This window comes from Podarcis cretensis (assembly GCF_951804945.1).
Source record: "Podarcis cretensis genome assembly, chromosome: 1".
Lineage (NCBI taxonomy): Eukaryota > Metazoa > Chordata > Lepidosauria > Squamata > Lacertidae > Podarcis > Podarcis cretensis.
Window position 1 is genome coordinate 119,298,977 of NC_137170.1, and position 22,509 is coordinate 119,321,485.

At 41.4% G+C, this 22,509-nt stretch overlaps 1 protein-coding gene across 2 annotated transcripts; it reads right to left on the reverse strand.

Annotated features, from left to right (window-relative positions):
• Positions 1-91: 91 nt before the first annotated feature.
• On the reverse strand, positions 92-22,402 carry SCRN3 (secernin 3). Of its 2 annotated transcripts, none has more exons than XM_079980978.1 (8): positions 22,286-22,402; positions 20,488-20,659; positions 19,680-19,861; positions 18,026-18,225; positions 16,093-16,305; positions 10,935-11,097; positions 9,409-9,589; positions 92-1,704 (listed from the first exon to the last, which is right to left on the reverse strand). In XM_079980978.1, the coding sequence occupies exons 2-8, from the start codon at positions 20,656-20,658 to the stop codon at positions 1,549-1,551; spliced, it is 1,266 nt and encodes a 421-aa protein (XP_079837104.1). In that variant the 5' UTR covers position 20,659; positions 22,286-22,402; the 3' UTR covers positions 92-1,548. The 2 variants fall into 2 exon arrangements, with proteins under 2 accessions (XP_079837104.1, XP_079837105.1); XM_079980979.1 differs by lacking the exon at positions 22,286-22,402 and adding an exon at positions 21,912-22,129.
• Positions 22,403-22,509: the final 107 nt, after the last annotated feature.

The window sequence follows — 22,509 nt, forward strand, 5'->3', positions numbered from 1 at the left end:
ATTTCCAGAGGAGGGGGAGTTTTCTCACAAAGGTGACCCAAAGCAAAACATTAAAACCCAAGTATAACAACCAATTACAGAGCACCCTTGGTTCTCTACACAGAATATGCAATTTATTTTTTGGCAGCAGAAGCATTCGTGTTTTAACGCAGCAGTGCCATTTCCTACATATATAAACTGAAAAAGTAGCATCTTTCCATTATTTTGAATTTCTGTTGCATAATTTTAGCTTTATAGCGTACCTTTGTTTGAAGAAATAGTAAACAGGCCCCTCAATGAAGTGAGGGCATCGAAAACAATCATTTACAGAACCTTAGTGGCTTTCACCTGAAATAACTAAGAATTTATTCCTTAATTTTCCGTTGGTTCATTTAGGATTCTACCATTATTCTTAACCTAAGTTCAACACACGTGGCTACATAAGGGCACTTAAAATCTGTATCCACCACAGCCAAATTTCAGCCATAGAAAAGATCTAACAAAAGCAATGAAACTTTAGTCACAAAAACTAAAGCTGCTTGTTTTCAATGGGACTTCGTGCAGTTAACTTCTGTAGGACTTGTTCTTCCCTAGCAAGTCAATTTTAAAAATTAACCATTCACAATTACATTCTGGGGTGTTTCTTTTTACTTGAAGTGACAGGACTTCTAGCACTACAAAGCATCTTGAGGGTCAATATATTAATATAATATCACACTATAAAGTGAAACTGGTATTTTTCACATTACCGACTCCCTGAGTTAAGAGAGAAAGCCATGGCCCTTCCACATTTAAATACCGAGAAATCACAACTGCATTGGTTCAGCTGGGAAGTTACACACTTGCCGCCCCCTTGAAATTTCACAATGCATGTATTCTTATAGTAAAGCAATCCAATGGGGGATGGAAGAAAATTCTGGCAAAAGTCCCATCTCTACAACCCTACCAGCCTGGGCAGAAGGTGACGGTAGTGCTACGATGGGGAGAAACGCACACCAGTTTCAGTGCAGAATATATGAAGAGGAACAGTGTGGCGTTTGCCCACTCATTATGAAGATGTACTGGGGGAGGGAGAGAAAGGGTTAATAGGCTGACCAATAAGAAATCCCAGGGGTGGAGCCTAACTGTTTAAGGCTCAGCACAGGGGCTTTGGCAGTTAGTTAGTTAGTTAGTTAGGTTGGTTTCTTGTGGGTGGGAGGCATAGGAGTCAGAGTGAGTTAGAGACAGAGAGTGAATCGGATTACAGTGTTTCAAAGTATTTAAAACTTGTTTGCGTTCACAATAAACTGGAATCTTTGTTAATACGTTACCACCTGAATATATTACCGGGGAAACCTGGCTGGTGGCAGTGGAAGAGATAAGCCGAGGTGGTGCAAGGTCAATAGTCTGTGGAACGACCGGGGGCCCTGTGCAAACGCCACAGTCAGTTACACTCCTGAAACCTAATTTAAAATTTCCTTGCTTTCTAGTCTGATTATACCCATATTATAATATGCTTTTTGGCCAGAGCTGGAGATGTGCAAAGAACAAAACCACTTTGAGAAGTAAAACAAATTACCCAGTATTATTTTACGCATATGCCTGGATTTCATCTTCTGTGCAGTTTGAGAAAAGATTAACTGCTTGATCAGCATCAAGGCTCCTGTTCTGTAGAATATGCTCCATTTCCTTAATCTTCTCTTTCTCCAACTTTCGGATCCGTTCCAATATCATGTCCCCCTTTTCCTATTAAAAAAAATTTAAATTAAATTAAAGTAACAATGTAATGCTTGAACATATGAACTCTTCTAAAAGTTATTTCATCCACCATTAAGAGGTTCATATCAGCCTACCCCTATGTGGTGAAGACCTACACAAAATGTAGCAGTGCATTCCCTAACGGAAGTGCTGCTTCTGTTCACAGGCTTCCAGCAGACTAGGAAGCAGCCTATTGCTGTCTGGAAATCATAGGGAATAACTTTCTTGTCTTTCCCACTACGTTAGAGTTAAAGGACTAGGTTAAGGGTGGACAGCTAAGTGCTTTACTGCTACTTCTTGGGGGGGGGGATTTTATTAGCCTTCGAGCACACATTTCTTGCTCCCTACCCCCTAAACTAATGTCTGTCCCTAGGATATTACAATCTGCTGTTGTAGGAGTTCAAGCAGGTTAATTTCCTCTCTGCCAGTTTGTTTAACTGATGGGTTCAAAATTACGGGGCTCAACTGTGCTTGGTGATAAGACACCTGCTAGGCTCAGACTGTCTACATGACTTCTAGCTGCTGCAAAATAGGCAGCTCTGACCTACGGGCCAAATTTGGCCTGGCAGGGATCCAAAAGCTCACCCACCTGACCCATACCTGATGCCATCTGTTGCGTTGGGTGCCGACATAGCTACAAAGGAATAATCGGGGGGGGGGTGAAAGTGATCTCCCACCACTCATCAGTGCATCTTGCTCTGATAACCTTAAAGTGGTTTGCATTGAAACAGCTACCAAAATGGAGCTCTTACCCTCCTGTGTTTGTGGCGGTTTCAGTGCAAAGCACTTCACGCTAGTGAAGCAAGTTGTGCTCCTACTGCCTATTAGCTTGTGGGCAGGGAGTTTAAGCCTGCTTGAAGGTAGCATTTCCCAAGTTGGCTGTAGGGAAGCACTGCACAAGGGACTTTGGCAGGTTGGAGGAACAACTCGCCTGTCCGTCATCTGATCCCATAATGACATCAGGTGATTGTCCCACCTGCCTGTCAGAGTTGGCCTGCAGGAGAGGAAACAGATAAAGATTTGGCCTGCTAGGTGGAGAAGATTACCCATCCCTGGTGGAAAAATTTTTTTAGCTCCACCTCTACCTGCAAGAAAACAGTGTACAGTCGTACCTTGGAAGTCGAATGGAATCTGTTCCGGAAGTCTGTTTGAATTCCAAAACGTTCGACTTCCAAAGCATGGCTTCTGATTGGCTGCAGGAAGTTCCTGCAGCCAATCAGAAGACACGGAAGCCCCGCCGGATGTTCGGCTTCCAAAAGAACATTAGAAAACTGGAACACTCACTTCTGGTTTTCAATTGTTCGGGACCCGAAATGTACGAGTTCAAGGGTGTTCGAGAACTGAGGTACGACTGTTTTTTTTTGTTTTTTTTTTATAATGATTTTTATTAATTTTCCACACATAAAATAAAGAACAATGTAACACAGTATAACTTCATAATCATCGGTTCATAACCTTTTTTCTCTGACTTCCCCATACCTCCCTATCCCTGCATCCTTGTTTAAAATTCTTTAGCAACCCTTAAGTCCATTGTCTTAGTTCTTTTTCATAAATATTTCTTAAGTTTTTTTTGTTTACTGCTGCAATTCTTTACTTCTTACCCCCTGACATCTTAACATTCCTCAATTTTACAGTTATTTTTAAGATATATCTTGAAATTCTTCCAGTCCTCTTCCACTGTCTCTTTCCCCTGGTCCCGGATTCTGCCCGTCATCTCAGCCAGTCCCATAAAGTCAATCACCTTTGTTTGCCATTCTTCCAGAGTAGGTAGTTCTTGCGTCTTCCAATACTTTGCCAGTAGAATTCTTGCTGCTGTAGTGGCATACATAAAGAATGTCCTATCCTTCCTTAACACCACTTGGCCCACCATACCCAAGAGGAAAGCCTCTGGTTTCTTAGGAAAAGTCCACTTAAGGACCTTCTTAATTTCATTATAGATCATTTCCCAGAAAGCTTTAACCTTTGGGCAGGTCCACCAAAGGTGGTAGAAAGTGCCTTCAGTCTCATTACATTTCCAACACTTATTATTAGGCAAATGATAAATTTTTGCAAGCTTGACTGGGGTCATGTACCACCGGTAGATCATTTTCATAATATTTTCTTTTAAAGCATTACATGCAGTAAATTTGATACCGGTGGTCCATAACTGTTCCCAGTCAGCAAACATAATATCATGACCTATGTCTTGTGCCCATTTAATCATAGCTGATTTCACCGTTTCATCCTGTGTATTCCATTTTAACAGCAAGTTATACATTCTTGATAAATTCTTAGTATTGGGTTCCAACAATTCTGTTTCTAATTTTGACTTCTCTTTCTGAAATCCTATTTTCCTGTCCTGTTTAAACGTCTCATTTATCTGGTAGTAATGCAACCAATCTCGAACCTTAGGTTTTAGTTTCTCATAACTCTGAAGTTTCACCCTTTCACCATCGTATTCTATAATCTCATGATATTTTGGCCATTTAGAATCCATATTAAGCTTTTTTACTTCCCTAGCTTCCATTGGTGACACCCACCTAGGGGTTTTGCTTTCCAACAGATCTTTGTATCTAATCCAAACATTATACAATGCTTTCCTTACAATATGGTTTTTAAAACTTTTGTACACCTTTACCTTGTCGTACCATAAATATGCATGCCAACCAAAGCTATTGTCATACCCTTCCAGATCTAAAATGTCAGTATTCTCAAGAAGTAGCCAGTGTTTCAACCAGCAGAAAGCTGCTGATTCATAGTAGAGTCTTAAGTCCGGCAGGGCAAACCCCCCTCTATCCTTTGCATCAGTTAAAATCTTAAATTTAATTCTGGGCTTTTTGCCCTGCCAGACAAATTTTGATATATCTTTCTGCCACTTCTTGAAACAATCCATCTTGTCCACAATCTGCAGCGTCTGGAATAAAAACAGCATTCTAGGCAATACATTCATCTTAATAGTAGCGATTCGGCCTAACAAGGAAAGTTTCAGCCTTGACCAAATTTCCAGATCCTTTTTAACTTCTGACCAACATTTTTCATAATTATCCTTAAATAAATTCACATTCTTAGATGTTAAGTTTACCCCTAGGTATTTTACCCTTTTTGTTATTTCCAAGCCTGTTTCATTCTGAAAACTCTCTCTTTCTTCCATTGTTAAATTTTTTTCCAACACTTTCGTTTTTTGTCTGTTCAATTTAAAACCTGCTACTCGACCAAATATTTCAATTAATTCTAAAACTCTTTTAGTACTAGTATCTGGCTGTTGCAAGGTCAATACTAGATCATCTGCAAATGCTCTTAATTTATAATGTCTAACTCCGACCTGAACTCCTTTAACCAACTGGTCCTTTCTGATCATGTTTAACAAAACCTCCAGGACTGATATAAAAAGTAAAGGGGATATTGGGCAACCTTGTCGTGTACCTTTTTCTATAGGTATTTCTTCTGTTACCACGTTATTTACAATTAATTTGGCTTTTTGTTGAGAATATATTGCACCTATACCGTTTTCAAAACCTTGACCTACCCCCATCCCTTGGAGATTCTTTTTCATAAAAGTCCAACAAATGTTGTCAAAGGCTTTCTCCGCATCCACAAAAATCAAAACTGCTTTCCTATTAATGTCAACGTCCAGCAGCTCCAAAATGTCTATAATGTTCCTCACATTGTCTGACATATGTCTACCTGGGAGAAAGCCTGTTTGGTCCTTATGAATCTCTTCTACCAACACTCTTTTCAATCTTTTTGCCAAAATGTCTGCAAAAATTTTGTAATCCACATTGAGTAAAGATATAGGGCGGTAGTTTTTAACTTGGTTCTTCTCAGTCTCTGTTTTCGGTATAAGTGAGATGAAAGCCTCTTTCCACGATTCAGGTGCCTTTTTCCCCTTCAAAATTTCATTGCAAACTTCCTTCAATGGTTGTATCAGCCATTCTTTCAGCATTTTGTAATATTTGGCCGTCAGGCCATCTGGTCCTGGTGATTTTCCCAGTTTCATATTTTGAATGGTACCCTCTATTTCTTGTTCTGTTATTTCCTCGTTTAAGATCCTTTTACTTTGTTCTGAGATTTTTGGTAAACCGTATTTTCTGATGAATTCTTCTATTTCTTGCTCGTTGGTTGGCCCTTGTGCATACAATTTCTTAAAAAAGCTTTGAAAACAATTGTTGATCTCGTTGGGTTTGTGGATAATCTTTCCATCCATTTCTAAACTTGTTACCGTATTCATTTTCTGCCTTTTTTTCAATTGCCATGACAGAAGTTTCCCACATTTATCCGCTGATTCAAAAGTTTTTTGTCTCATTTGCTTTATCTTCCATTCTATTTGTTGGTTCATGAGTTCCATATATTGCATCTGATGAAACTTTATTTCTCTCAAAATCTCATGAGACTTTGGTTTGGACCTCAACTTCTTCTCTCCTTCTTTTATTTTTTCTAAAATTTTTTCCTTCTTTTCATTTTGTTGCTTCCTCTTAATAGAATTTTGTTGAATTAGGAAACCTCGCATCACGGCTTTGCTTGCGTCCCAAATTATTCTTTTTTCCACATCTGTTTTCCTGTTGATCTCAAAATAATCTTTTAATGTTTTAAGGGCCTTCTTGTGGATCTCTTCGTCCTTAAATAGGGTGTCATTCATTCTCCATCTAAAGGAACCAGTAGTTGTTAGTTTCATCTCCATCTTAACCGCGTTGTGGTCGGAGCACGTTTTTGGGCAGATTTCTACTTTTTTTGTTCTTGACGCCAGACTGCTAGAAATCCAAATTTGGTCTATTCTTGTCCATGTCATTTTTGCTTCTGAGAAGAAAGTTCCCTCTCTCTCTAAAGGATTCTTTGTTCTCCAAATGTCAATCAAGTCCATTGTTTCAGTCATTTCAAAAAAGATCCTTGGTAGTCTCCCTTCTTTCGAGATCACTTGTCTCTGTGCTTTATCCATGTTTGTTGAGACAACTCCATTCATATCTCCCATCATTAGGATTTTATAATCTAAAAAGTCAACTAATGTCTCATGCAACTTCCTAAAGAATTCAGCCTTCCCTTCATTTGGGGCATAAACTCCCACAATTAATATCTTTTCTCCTTGAATTTGTATTTCAATTGCCAGGTATCTTCCTTGTTCATCTTTAAATATCAATTTTGGAACCAACTTTTCCTTTGCATAGATCACCACACCTCTTTTCTTTACTTTATCTGATGAAATGAATTCTTGACCGAGTCTCTTATTTATTAATAATTTCCTGTGTATCCTGGCAATATGGGTTTCTTGCAAACATATTATGTCTAATTGTTCTTTCTTCAAAATGTGAAAAACCTGTCTTCTTTTCCGAGGAAGGTTCAAACCATTACAGTTCCAACTAAGGAGTTGCAGAGACATTTTGTATTTAGGTAGCTGTTCCTCCAACTGCTCCAAGCTTCTGCTCTTCCTCCGATGGTGGTAATGAAAGTCCAAATGACAAATTTGCTATATCGGGTGGTTCCCTCTCCTCCACGGTTCCTTTCTGCAAATCCTCCAGATACTTCTCTAGAAATAGTTCTTTGTCCTGAATTGTTTTTATTTTAATCTTCCTTCCATTGAAGTTAAAGGACAATCCTTGTGGAAATTCCCATCTGAATGGTATAGTATTTTTCTTCAGCAGGTCTACTAAACTCTTGTAATATGTTCTCACCTCTAAAATGTATTTAGGAATGTCCTTAAAAATCTGTATCTGACAATTTTGAATCACCAGTGCCTTTTGGTAATGCAAATTCAATATTCTATCTCTTTCTTCTTTTGATCTCAATGTAATTAGGCAGTCCCTTGGTTTTTTGTCCTGCCTTCTACCCAGTCGAAAGGCTGATATTATCTCAAGTTCCTCATCTTCCTCCCATTCCTCCCGCCAAAAAGTTATGATGTTCTCTGTGAGAAATTTCACAAGGTTGTCCCCTTCCACTTCAGGCACCAATCTAAATTTTAAATTCTTCTCTTTACGTTGAAGTTCCAGTAAGGAGAGGGCTGCATCATGCTCATTCACTTTTTTAATAATAGGCCCAAATTTTTCCCTTGTCTCTTCAGCTGTTATTTTTGCACTTTCTGCAATCTTTCGTGTTTCTGAATTTTCCTGAATTAATCTATTTATAGAATCTGTGTTCGATGCGACACTAGCCGTATTCACATCCAACCTTGTTGTCAACTCTGTTAATTTTTTAGAATTCTCTGTCGAAAGTTTTGTCAATGCTTCCAGGGATTGATTTATTTTAAGTAGAGCCTGAGTCATAGGATCCATAGAAGCTGGTGTTTTTTCCTGCACAGCTGCAGTTCCTGATATAGAGGCCCTTTTCTTGTGAGATTGTTTTGCCTTCTGCCTTGTTACTATCTCTTCTGTAGGGGCACTCATATCCTCAAGGTCGTTTTCACAGAGTTGATTCCCAAGTGGAAAATCCCACTGTTACTTTTTCAAGTGCAACAGTTTCAGATAGAGCCCTCTAGAGGGAGCATTCAATTGTATCCAAATGGCAAAGATGGAAAAAAACAAAGAAGCAAGGGAGTATAACAGTAGCCAAAAGTTTCGAATGTCCAAATTATAAAGTCTCTATTTTTCTATGTGGCCAAAATGCAGCAAAGTACATCTAAGGTCCGATAACTTTTTTGCAAACAAGTCCCCGCTTCTCAAAGTTTGACAGTCCACGTCCCAGGTGTCTTGTTTGGGCAGCCCGACCCCAGGGGATTTGGCAATGGAAGGTCTTAATTTCCATTAATTTTCCAGCAGATTAACAACATTCCAATCCCTTCCCCCCTTCTCCTGCCAGTCTGGGGGGAGATTTTAAGTCCGATGTCAGTTTGACAGCTTAAAAAAATTAGAAAGGTTCCCTTTAAGTGCAGCTTGATTTTCGTTGCTTTATTCCTTCTGCAGTTCCGGGGAGGCAGACTTCCTTAATTTTTGCCTTTCCCGTTTTCAGCCAAATTTATTTTTTAAAAGTCCCGTTGCTTTTCCAATCTTACTCACGGGTGTTGTGGTCAAATTCCAATTGCAGGAAGGAATCGGCGCTCTCCGCTCATGGCAACGCGGCTTCACTCCGCTAGCTGGGTGACGACTCTCAGCACCGCGCTTACCCCGATGCCGCTCAGAAGCCTTTAAAAAGGCTCCCTCACAGTACCGGGGGGCGCAAAGGGTGCCCACCGAATCTCCTTTGTTCACAGGCTCCGCGCCTGTGATTTTAGGGGTCCCCCGCTTGCCGTAGCGGGTGAGACCCGAACTAACGGAGCAGTCCTGCCTCGGAGCTCGAGGCTCGGACCGCCATTAAGCGCTGGCGCCGACCGGAAGTCTGAGGTACGACTGTTATTTTGTTGCAAGACTGGTGTAAGTCACACAGTTGCATCGTCCACCCACAACCTGCCACATAAAGATAGTGGGCTGAACTGGTAAGCATCAATACTCTCTTCCCTCTCTCCCTGGGAGCAGACTTTCAAAGAGTATTTGAGTTTAGCTGGCTTTGCTTGAGCATAGGAAACAAGATCAAGTAGCATATGCTAATATCCTCTTGACCTTTCAAGAACTATGTTTTGGCCCTGTGACTGAAAGGTTAGATGCCAGAGCAGTCTCTCTCCATCCGGAGACTGAAGTATTAAATTACATCAGGATGATTGCAATGGAACAGATTAAAATAAAAATCAGTGTAAGGATTTATGTAACGTCCATACCCCTCATACCCCCAGAGATTTAACTTAAATTAACACACCTTAGAAGACTCCATCACAAGAGCTGCACTTTCATGTTTTCTGTAGAGTTCGTGTCTTCTGTCTGGCTTTGTCTGAAATCGTGGTTGCTTTTTAACTGGATCCTCGGGACCAAACACTGGGGAGCTGGTTTTTAGCAACTGCGTAATATTTGGCACAAAAATGAAAGGTTTAAAGACAGACCTAGAGAATAAATTGAAACACCAAGTGAAAAGAAAATTAGCAAATGCACAATGAATGCTGCTTTCCACCAAGGACGTTAAGGTTAAACTATTTCCTAGCACACAGCCATTACAATATCTTATCTGTTTACTCCATACAGTCTACAAGTGAGAGTTTCTCGAGCTACTCGTTTTAATCAGATGTACTCAGGAGTATTTTCTATTAAAATCAGACAGGATGCACTGTCCACTAATGGCTGCAGTGCCTAGAAGAAAGAAGAGAGATTCTAGCATGTTTCAAGACTACCTTTTCTCAAGGGAAATCTTTCATGTTTCCTCATAAGACTTGCTGAAGTCTCACATATTTCAAAATGCATTCAGCTTCTTCAGGAAGAAGGGTGGGATGCAATTTGACTAACAAATATGACAGTTCACATGTAACACTTAAGCCCAAGGTATGGTTTGGTAAGAATGAGCAAGAATATGGGTACTCAGGAAGAAAATTGTGGCTGCTTCACTCCTCCTCTGGTCCTACTGCAACTGCTGCATGACGCAGAGCTAAACTATGGTATCGTGTTACACCTGAACCCAGGGTCATAGTTTGTCTCCAAACAAACAACGAGCTGTAACCAAAGTTTGTTCTTGGTTTACCCTTTGTGGTTTGTCTGGGGGCTGTTTTTGCATGCAATATTAAACCAAACCAAAGGAGAAAAATGGTCACAATTTTCTCCTTGGGTACCTGTATGCTTGCCCATTCTCACTAAGTTTAAAGGTAAAGGGACCCCTGACCCTTAGGTCCAGTCATGGCCAACTCTGGGGTTGCGGTGCTCATCTCGCTTTATTGGCCAAGGGAGCCGCATACAGCTTCTGGGTCATGTGGCCAGCATGACTAAGCTGCTTCTGGCGAACCAGAGCAGCGCACGGAAACACCGTTTACCTTCCCGCCGGAGCAGTACCTATTTATCTACTTGCACTTCGTGCTTTCAAACTGCTAGGTTGGCAGGAGCAGGGACTGAGCAACGGGAGCTCACCCCGTAGTGGGGATTCAAACCGCTGACCTTCTGATCGGCAAGTCCTAGGCTCTGTGGTTTAACCCACAGCGCCACCCGCGCCCCTCACTAAGCTTAGTGTTATGTCAAAACAAGGCCTTAATCTCCAGCCCTTTTTTGTGCTTGAGTTCTTTTATGGCTCTTCTTGGTCCTGTCTCTGTGTGTGAAAGTTTCATCCATTATGGATTCTATTTTGGACTTCAATGAAATTTGGGGTTTTATGTTTAACATTGTTAAAGGTCGATCATAAATAAGTTGCTCAAAGGAAAGTTAATAGGGCTAGGAATTTAGTCTTTATGATAAATTGTTAAGAGTCACCTGTCAGGGTCTGGAGTTCCAGTGAAGAAATGAATGCAAGGGAGGCTGGTTTCCTGAGGAAGTATGGAAACCATGCTTCCAGTGGTCATAAAGCCTCCTTCCATATTAATGCCGCTCTCTTTATCCCGAAGGATTGCCATCATTGTCTCAGCTGTTATTGTGCCTATGCAAGACAAAACATTATTCGTTTCATATGCATATTTAACATAGTTTACTTAATAGCACCAGTTTGAAAACCACATGCATGTCTGTTTCAAACTAAGGAACAATTAGGAAAATGGTAAGTGAAACATGAATGGCAGAATCAAAGAGGGCCCAGCCATTACACTGTCCAAAAATATTATTTCCCATGGGTACTAAAAATTAGTGTTGAGACATTAAAGAGTCATCCAGTTTCAAGCCTCACAAGATTTTCCAGAAATGTTCCAGAGAGAAATCACTTCTTTCTACATTAAGCGCCCTTCTGTATGAGACAAAGAATTCATCTGTCTGGCATCCTATCTCAAATAGTGGAAAATCAGCCTCTGAAAAGCTGACAAAATAATATATGAATGGCTATCATATATTTGGCAGTGAATAGGTAAAGGTAAAGGTACCCCTGCCCGTACGGGCCAGTCGTGACCGACTCTGGGGTGGCGCGCCCATCTCGCTTAAGAGGCTGGGGGCCAGCGCTGTCCGAAGACACTTCTGGGTCAAGTGGGCAGCGTGACGAAGCTGCTCTGGCGAGCCTGCACTAGCACAGCACACGGAAACACCGTTTACCTTCCCGCTATAAAGCGGTACCTATTTATCTACTTGCACTTAAGGGTGCTTTCGAACTGCTAGGTGGGCAGGAGCTGGGACCGAACGACGGGAGCTCACCCCGCTGCGGGGATTTGAACAGCCGACCATACGATCGGCAAGTCTTAGGCACTGAGGTTTTACCCACAGCGCCACTATTCCTTCAGTGAATAGTTTAAATGAATTACGCACTGTGGAGTTTGTTTAGTTTTTTGTCTCCTAAATTTATTGTCAGTTAATGATACTGGATAATTCAAGTTCTAGTGTAATATAAAAGTTGTTATATACTCCTTAACCTTTTTTGCTGGACTAAAAGAAAACTGACCAAATGTTTCAGCACAAAAAGGTGTTCCAGCCTCTTAATCTTTTTTGTTGTCATTTTCTGTACCAGCTAGAGAACGGGGAAATTATTTTTCTCTGCTACGTTTTTGGATTCCCTGAAGAATCTCACAAAACAATGGATGGCTCTAATCTTTTAATATATATATTTCTCATGAAATACTGCTTTATGACATCTTTAGAGTTTAAATTTAATATTGGAGAAATAAAATGAAATGGATGGCTACATGTCAATGTACTATGTATAGCCTTCTGTGCTCCATTTCCCATCCCAGTCAGCCAGCATAAAAGGGAGTTTGCAAATAAAAATGAAGAGAACCATACTAAATTTGTTGGGGAACTACCACTCTGCAAGGAAACAAAGTTTCAGTGCTCTGGGGAAGAATAGAAATGTAAGGTGATATCCAATTACCGTATTTTTCACCCTATAGGATGCACCGGCCCATAGGACGCACCTAGTTTTTTGGGGGGAGGGGGGAAATAAAGAAAAAAAAAATTCCCCCCAGCTGCGGGAACTCCCGCAGGGCTCCCTAGGCTGCAGATAGCAGCCTGCTTGCATGGAGCGCGCAGCGCACTGAAGCAGAGCGCCCCGCGCTTTGGACAGATATCCGCAGCCTAGGGAGCCCTGCGGGAACTCCCGCGGGCTCCCCAGTCTTACGGATAGCTTCCTGAAGCCTGGAGAGAGAGAGGGGTCGGTGCGCACCGACCCCTCTCGCTCTCCAAGCTTCAGCGAAAGCCTGCATTCGCCCCATAGGACGCACACACATTTCCCATTCATTTTTGGAGGGGAAAAAGTGCGTCCTATAGGGCGAAAAATACGGTAAATTAAGCTAGTGCAAGGATTAGAACCAGTGCAACAGGACTTCCCCTCTCTCCTCTCACTGCTGTCCCCAAATCTGCTCCAAGAGTTGGGAGAAACCCCACAACAGGTTTAGGGAGGAGAGAGGAAGAACATTCCACTGTACAAGAAGAAATCCTTCTGCTGATTGAACAAGTTGCATGGTGCTACGTTGAATATATTTTTTTATTTAAAAAAAAACCAAACTCAAATTCTAGTTAGAATTAAGCACACAGATGCGAAGCAGTGTATTTAAAATAGAAAATTAGATACAATGCATTTTAAAGATAATAGCAATAAAGCATGAAGAAGTACTGAGCAGAAAAGGAGCTTGCACATCTCTTTTGGTGGGGAGTGAAGTGTGTGGGAAGAGATCCATCCATGCTCTTCTCTTTCAGGGTGCTTACTGTTAACTCTCAAAACCAGGAAGTCTCTATTATCTGTACTGCAAGGGTTGTTATTTCAATGAGGTCTCTAGCAATGTTTGGCTTAGCTGCTTGCTAGAACTCAAAAGTCAGAAGGGCTTCTGGCTGCTGTCCCAGGAGAAATAGGGCAGAATAAGCAGGAGCATTAGAAAGTAAGACTGGGGAAAGGAGTGCTCCAGAAGAATAAAAGGTTTTGATGGAAAGAGGGAGGACAAGTCTAATAGGTGAATGAAAATTGGGCTAGAGGAGAACTACACATGGCCAAGCATCGAAAAGGTGAGAAAGGCTGGAATTTATCTATTCACTAGAAATAAGCAGCCAAATACTTGGCTACCGGCCTCTTTGATGTGTATGAATGCATCTATCTCTGTTTTATGCTATTTACATAAAAATACTTTTCCACTTTAGATTTCCATCATTGCCCACCTGGTAGTTCAGAATACCCAGTGGCCATTTTACAATAACAATCTCAATATTATAAATAAATCCTCCGCACCAATTTTGGGAAATCTTTTTTTTAAAAAAAAAAAAAAAACACCTGAAAGTACTGAAATTTTTTAGAGACTAGTGCGTTACAATAATGACTCATTCAAGGTATGTAAAAAAGAAACAGCTTAAACTGCATCTGATAACTTGAACACCTGGTGTGACTTAAAAATGGTTGAGGTAAGTATCTGAAAAAATGGGGATTTAGAATGAAGGCACTGATAGAACCTCAACAAGGCCATCACATTAGACAGGTATTAAACACGTTCAGTATTCAGAACCTACAATTCCCCAAATGAATGTAGGATTTGCATGATCACAGGGGTATTATAGCTTCAGGTAATCCACTAGGAAGCACAGAATAACTGCTACAATTGGGGGCGGCAGGGCTCAGCAGAATGAATACTGAAACAGATGAGTGCAATTTTATTTGGGTTTATGTTATTATTTTTTCAACACATGACTACATGAAATTTTGATACACGTGTAATAAGCAAACAATATCAAGTGATGGCTGTTATAAAGATCACAAAAGTCGGGGGGGGGGTGTTCAAATGCGCTCTTCTAGTATCCTGTGGTGTTATATTCGTTTTTCTAAAGCCAAAGTCCTCAAAGCATGAGATGAGCCATTCTTGAAAAGATGAGTCCTGCCTGGCCTTCAGGACTCTGCAGACCACACCCTGCACAAGCCCTGCTCCTCACTCCCCCTGAGCACTTATGCCTGACTGAAATGTGTCCTTGAAATCTGATAATGCTCCTTGCTTTCCTGAATGAAGAACAGAGAGGGATGTCTCACGTGTAGAAACTAGCCTGCTGTAGAATTCACATATGTTGCTCTGCCCACTGACCTTGTCCAGCCTGTCACCAGCATGTGGCCCCAGGAAGTGGCCCAGAGGGTAATGTCACTCTTGGGCTACAAAGGAGTTCCCTGTCCCTGAGCTAGGGACAAGTATGGCCTAAATTGCTCAGCTGTTGTACAGGCCTTGGCTGAGCCAAAAAGCCAACTACAGAATCCTGTTCAAGCCGACAAGCTTTTTTACCCTGTTCTTTGCGGGTACGTGGCAAGATGTTGCAAATGCTATTCTTCTATCCTAGTAGTATCACTGTAAATATTCCATGTGGTTCTTGGATCACAAGCCTGCTACAAATATCTTCTGGTGAGAGAGAGAAGGGGAGACCATAAAGGTCAAACGTTGGTGATTCTGTTGAGGCCATTGCCCCACTGTGGAACATCAAGATGAGAAGGGCTATTGACATGATTGCCCCAGAGTGCTCTGTCTGATACTCCAGGGCTCCTTGAATTCCTTGGTTCTCTTCAGAGCTCTAAGCAATGAAGCCGACACATGACTCAATGTGAAAACTGTTCAGAATGCACAACCCTAACTATCACATACCGATTGTGGCAGTGGAAAAGGCCCAGATTACTGTTTCCATAATGTCCTCAAGTAGCCACCCAGAAGAGCTCTTTTGAGCGGTGATAAAGTTGATACTACTTGCTCCAGCCAATGGTGCATTCGAGCTATCAAAAGGCCTGCTGCTTGCTAGGCACTTTGAGGACAAAATAATTCGTTTTCATACTGATTTTGCTGCTGCTGCTGCTACTGTTGTTAATATACGTAGTCTCTAGTGAGACATCCAGTGCGTCCCAGCTATTGATGCCTCAGGATATGGACAAGGTGCTTCTGGCTGTTTAGGAAAGCATTCCCCTGAAATGATTTCTGATCTTATTTTTTTTAATCATCATACAATAAAACTGGCTTGTTCTGTTGTATATGTTAATTAGGGATATTGTAATGCCTGATGGAATTGTGTATTTTAATTAGGTATTTATTTAATAATTGATTTTACAGTTGTAAACGGCTTATAAGCCATTTTGGCACATAAGCAGTATATAAAATAAAATAATAGTAATAGTAATAGTAATAATACTAAGGAGAAAAAGAAGAACTGATCTAGAAAGATATTGTGGGTGATGGACCTGCTATGATAAACTCAACTTAAAACTGCAACCTCAATCTAAAAAAAAAGTTAACATCTTACGTGCCTTTAGTGCAGAAAAGCAGAAAGAATTATTCCTTGTAAAATAAAATCCTTGAAATGTGTTTTTTCTCTTTTCACTTCAATTAAAAAGAAATTAACAGATCTAATATTCTGAAGACGTGTTCATCTAATAACTCGTAAAATTAAGCATCTCCATCATCAAATGATGTACCGTACTATTTTACAAGGACATAGATGTTTTAATCTGTTCTCTAAGCATTTAAAGTCACTCATGACTCAACAAAAGTACCTTCATGTTTCTTCAGCAGTTTATAGCCTTCACAGTATCTGCCTCTGGTAGTAGTCATCCTGGCAGTATTCACGTATGAATAGGTAGCAGCAAAATCCAATTCTTTTTTTCCATCCCACCAGCCTTTGCTTATAGCATAATTCCTTATTTCTGGATGCTCACGCTCAATCTTGGTTGTTATTGATAGCTGATTGGAAATATTCCGTACTCCTTCTGTTGAAAAGTGGTGAAAACAGTATCTTAGACTGCAATAATAAAACCTACATACTAGGGAGGGAGGCCTGCTGAACTATAGTGGGACTTTTTCATGCATAGGATTGTACTGTTGACCTTACTACCCAAGGAGCCCCTTAGCATGACCCAAAAGGCCTCCCCAAACTAGTAGGCATTTGGGTTTAGCGTCAATAACATCCTCATAGGAAACAGTTGCTTCCGCCCCTCATTCCCCAGCTCTTGTGGTATTTATTGTCCCATACAGCACACATTCTCTTAATATATGCATTTTTGTCTCCATTGTTTGGTTGGAGAACTGAATTGCAAAATCTGAATAAATAGAAATTTCATGGGATGGCTATGTTTCAGTTCTAACACAGTATCAGAAAGTGCAAATTTGATAGATTTTGCTTTGAATGCGAACCGAATCAAATTTCTCCCCCTTCCCTAGTGTTGGCCCTGCAAATATGGGATTCAGTTTCACGTGGGATCAAGCTAGGCTCATCCCTAGTTAGTTTCAAAACAGGCCTAAAGACCCATCTTTTTACTCTGGCCTTTAGTGGTTAAAGTTTTAAGAGGTTGTTGAATGGTGCTGTAGTATTGTTTTTGCGCTGGCTCTTTAGCAATAGTTTGCTATAGGTGTATTAAATTGTTTAAGCCTGTATTTTATTGATTATGATTTTGATGTGTATTCTGTAAGCTGCATGGACAAGACTTTTTTTCTTGAAAAGCAGGTTATCAATCAGCTACGGTAAATAAAAATGAATTTCTTCACCTCTCCTCTTTAACATGTTTCAGACATTGCAACTGAACTATGATTTGAACCTCATGCTTGTGCTCTCCTTCCCTTGACACGTTCTAATACCCTCCTTCACTTTCTAGTTCATGATAGCTATAGTTTGCTGTGGCAAATTGAGCAAATGATCGTTACGACTAAGCATAAGGTAAAGGTAAAGGGACCCCTGACCATTAGGTCCAGTTGTGACCGACTCTGGGGTTGCGGCGCTCATCTCACTTTATTGGCCGAGGGAGCCGGCGTACAGCTTCCGGGTCATGTGGCCAGAATGACTAAGCCCCTTCTGGGGAACCAGAGCCGCGCACGGAAACCCGTTTACCTTCCTGCAGGAATGGTACCTATTTATCTACTTGCACTTTGACGTGCTTTCGAACTGCTAGGTTGGCAGGAGCTGGGACCAAGCAACGGGAGCTCACCCCGTCGCAGGGATTCGAACCGCCGACCTTCTGATCAGCAAGTCTGGCTACTACTAAGCATACTTTGTCTCAAAAACAGAATTGCAGTAACCACGGCATGTTCAATTCTAACATCAAAGCATACATACTTCCTGGTTTGAAATAATTGAAGGAGGGATTTGGAGTACATGATGGGAAGAGGAAGCCCAAAGCTTGCTACCGGCAGTCAACAATGTTTGCCACAACATCTGAAGCTGACCTTCATGTATTTATTCTTATTCTTACTACCACCATGATCCACCAGTTTCATCTTGTTTGGTTAAATCACTGCTGGCAGATAAGAGATTATCAGTGAGCAAAATAACTTCATTTGAATGAGGAACTAAGTTGCCTTTCTATGAAATCACACTAGCACCAGTTATACCACTTTTATCACCAAAATTTTCTATGTTGAAGCAGCACAAACAGGTTATATACACTTATAATCGGAGAAGAATTTAATTAAGTGAAGATAATTGTCCATACCTACCTTCTACTTTCTCTGCAGCCCAATACTTTCCAGAGGTTTCCAGTATCCAAGCTTCCTTTCTGTCTGCTATCAGAAAACTATTATGGTATGTAAATGCCATATGACTCTCCATACAGTTTCCACCTTGACCATACTTGTCCAGCAAGTCAACAATGACACCAACAGCTTTTTCTGCGGTATTAGCTCTTTCCAGTCCAAGCCTAAAACCATACGGAAGTGTTAGCTTTTGGGGAAATTCTTATGAATGTTGAATTTGCATATTATTGCACATTTACTCAATGAGTTAGAAAGCTGCACATGTATCTCATGTCCTGGATAAGGCTTATTACAGTGGATGCTAATGTAATTTTTTTATGATGAAAATACTTATTCCCACAAAGAGGCTGCTAGCACCCACAGAACTGTCATTGTCCACCTAGTATGTATGCCACTCTCTCCCCTCCCCCCCAAAAAAAGCCTAAGCCTAAAAAGATGGTTTAAAACAGGTTAGGAAGGCAAGTGTGGCAGCTTAGTCTTGACTGCCTTTCTGCAGGGTGCTAGAGCTACAGTTGCATCAAAGCAGATGTTTCTTACACTCAGCCATAAGTTGTGACTGACTAGACTGGCAAAATGAAAACCAGTGGTGACAGCTAGTTAGACCATTGGACTATAGGTCCTCCATTGGGGGAAGAGGTATGTCTGAGATTTCTTTGCTTAAGAACTGATCTGAGCCAAATCTAGAGTGAAGAAAGCTCTTACAACACTAAGATTTTTGCACTAGTAAATAAACACTTAGAATGAGGGGCCTACTTCCAGAGAGCAGCAACACAAAATAGGGTGTTCTGCTGCCACTACACAGATGAGTAGATCACCAAAAAGTATGTGTCTGTCTTATTAATTTTAGTATTAAGCAGGATTTTCCCAGCAATACTCTTTCTATTGTTTATTGATATCAGCAGGGTGTCTTTCTAAGAAGCTAATAGTCTTCATAGTATCTACACTAGGCAAAAAGAATCTGTTCCATAATCAGGTAACACATTTGTTTTCCTGTCTAGCAACAGCAGTAGACCTAGCATTCCGCTTCAAGGCCTAATCTATCCGAAGTCCTAAAGGTAAAGGTCCAGTCATGGCCGACTCTGGGGTTGCGGCGCTCATCTCGCTTTATTGGCCAAGGGAGCCAGCGTACAGCTTCCGGGTCATGTGGCCAGCATGACTAAGCTGCTTCTGGCGAACCAGAGCAGCGCACGGAAACACCGTTTACCTTCCCGCTGGAGCAGTACCTATTTATCTACTTGCACTTTGACGTGCTTTCGAACTGCTAGGTTGGCTAGAGCAGGGACCAAGCAATGGTGGCTCACCCCGTCACGGGGATTCGAACTGCCGACCTTCTGATTGGCAAGTCCTAGGCTCTGTGGTTTAACCCACAGCGCCACCCACATCCCTTCCAAAGTTCTATGCTTGATCTATTCCTTTAAATGACTGTATCATATGTGAAACAGCAAGATTACAACTTGCTTGTGTGAAAGTGTAGGCGATTGCTTACACAAGTTATCAAATGTTGATTAAAGACAATGAAGACGGATCAGTTCATGTGTGAATCAGTCCATCAAGTCTCGCTTTTTACATTTCAAAACTGTGTTTTATACAGCTTATTTAAATCATATTGTCTGCAAACCTGACAAGATCCATGCCTAGGAGGGCTTCATCGTCACAGACTTCCTCCTTCCCCCACACTGCTTCATTCCCAATGCAGACTCCATGCTCATTGGCCCCCATTTCAGCACCCCAGAGCCAGGAGGGGCGACTCAGAACAACTGCATAAGTTTCTGGTGCTTGTTCAATTTCTATATAAGTACACTGCAATAAAAAGAATTCCAGAAAACACATAAAAAAAACACTTCCTGAATTCTACACAATGGACTGGATTTAAACTGATGTGAGTGGACTTCCCAACTTTTTGCCTCCCAAAAAGGCTCTCCAAATTGTTGGGAGACAATCGAATAGCACTGAGTGTGAGATGGGAGCCTGCAATGTCAGGAGGGAATAAGTAAAAATCAGGTTCTTCAAATTCCAACTCAGTATTTTTACTGAGCCTAGTATTATTTTGAAAGCTAAACCACAGCTTAGGGGTAGAGCAAATGCCTTGCATGCAAAAAGTTCCATTTTTAATGCCTAGCCTCTCCAGATGGGGCTGGGAAATTCCCATCTAAAATCTGGCAGAGCCACTGAGTAGGCAGTACAGAGCAAGACTGGCCTGTGGTGTGACTTATACAGCAATGTCCTGTCTTAAGAGATACTATGTCCACTCCCACTAAACTTCATAACTGACATTTGTGAATGGCTACCAATTCCAGTCAGTTGATGCATCAGCATGAGATTTTTCTTTGGCGGAACTAAATATTTGTTCCACTACTTGACCCTTTAAAGTATAGAAAAAGCATCCCAATTTGGTTGTGTTATTTTTCAAAATGCTTTGATCTTACCTCAACTTTTTCTCCTGGGCCATGACTTGCAGCAGGGAAGTACACAATCTCCTGGACTTCATCTGAGGGCCTATCTGAATTTTTTCCAAAGATGATCCTGCTGCCAGTTGTGGCTGGAGGCAGAGCCACAAAAGTATCACAGGAGGAAGGTTCAGTGATCACGGAAGCCATCCTGGAAAATTATGTAATATGATAAATGACCAGTGAAGGAGGACAACTATGGGGAACACTAATACTTCAATGAAAGCACAAGGTTGTATAGAATGTTATGTTCCTTTTCCCCAAATGATGGTGCCACTTATATTAACCCCACAATTCCCACTATTATGGAGAAGTATCAACATTCTGGAGATCAGATGGCCTTCCCCATAACTGTGTGCAGAATATTTGGAACCGGGGACACAAATAATCATGTGTGCACATGAGACTTTTGGAAGCATAGTCTGTTGTAGCAAAACCAATGGAAAGTCTTGTGACTCTGTAAAAAGTGAATCAAATCCATGTGCATATGGGAATAGGATATGGGATTGTAAAATGTGGGTCTGATGAGTTATAAAATTCAATAGGTACAGTCTGTGACATTCCTACGCATATATAGAAAGAACAGTGACCATGCATAACAGCAGTAATTGGTGATAACATAACCCTCCTAAATTAGTTTCGTAAAACTAAATCTGTAGTGGGATAAAAAAAACCTTGGAACTGATTTGAGTCCTAAACACCACCATCAAATTTACTGATAAACTCTATCAACAATTCAGACTTTGAGGCTCCCTTTCAAGTTGTTTGTTGTTCTTGCTGTTGTTGGGAAATGGTGGCTTTCAGGTCAGATGGTACCTCGTGTGGCCTTTTGGCACCACCAAATACATGTTTTCCTCCATCTAACCTGCCTGTTGAAGATTAACATTTGATGCATCTGACAAAGTAGCTTCTAGTACATAAAATAATAATAATAATAATAATAATAATAATAATTTTTATTTATACCCCACCCATCTGGCTGGGTTTCCCAGAAAGGATATGCCACCACCCCAATAAACCTGTTGTTAAATTTGTTGCAACAAAAAACATGACATACGTTTTTGTAGACCAATGTAAGTCCACAAAAACATTGCTGCTGTGCTGTTGTTAAATTTGTATACCACTCTATACACGTAGATCTCAGGACAGTCCACAACATAAAATTACAATACAGAAAGCACAAAATACATAATAAAACAGGCTAAAATGCCACGGGCTTCAGATTATCCTGTAGTCCGGATTTTATCCAAAAAGATGAGAAGGGTTAAGAAAAAGTGGTTGTGGCACTTCAAGAGTCTTTTTTTAATGAAATGCGGCAGATAATAATATCCTGTGCAGACTTGAGCTAGCCCCAGACTAACTCGGAAAGCGTCCCAACATTCAAAAATTAGGTTGACGTTTACTTAATTTGAGATTACGAGAGACAGCCGCTTGTAAAACACAAGCGCAAAGAGTCACGGAAAAGATGATGTGCTTAACTAAGCTCCCAATTCCCCGTGAAGGCAAACACGCGTGTTGCGACTTCCACACGTCGTTCACCTGTGACCGTAGCGCAGGGATTTGTTTACGTCTGAAGGAAACGGGTTAAGACGCCTCACGGCTCTTTGCTTTTTCATGTTCACGAGCGGCTACCTCTCCAGAAACTGTCTTTTGGGAGATATATATATATATACGCTTTGGGGACCCGGTCGGCATTCAATTCACACGTGCTGGGCCCGACAAGCGGGGATGTAACGCTGCTGCGAAGCGGCAAGCGAGGAGCTACAGCGGAGCCTACCCGTCGCGCGAGGCCTTGGCGGCCGCCTCAGCCTCACAAGCCTGGCTTCGTTCGGCCTCGCCGGCTTCAGGCCCGCTTCGCGTCCCCGCCGCAGCTCTGAGGCGGAGTAACGGGCAGAAGGGGGAGGAGGAGCCGTCCTCTGGCCTAGGCCCCCAGCCGAGTCCTCCGACTCCTCCTCCAGGAAATGCCGGCGCCTGCCCAGGAAGACCCGGGTCGTAAACACG

Coding starts and splice junctions, on each gene's coding strand:
- SCRN3 (XM_079980978.1), bottom strand. CDS start 20,658: ATGGCTTCCGTGATCACTGAACCTTCCTCCTGTGATACTTTTGTGGCT. Junction 19,862..20,487: donor GCCCAGGAGAAAAAGTTGAG/GTAAGATCAAAG, acceptor TTTTTATTGCAG/TGTACTTATATAGAAATTGA. Junction 9,590..10,934: donor GGAACTCCAGACCCTGACAG/GTGACTCTTAAC, acceptor TTTATTCTCTAG/GTCTGTCTTTAAACCTTTCA.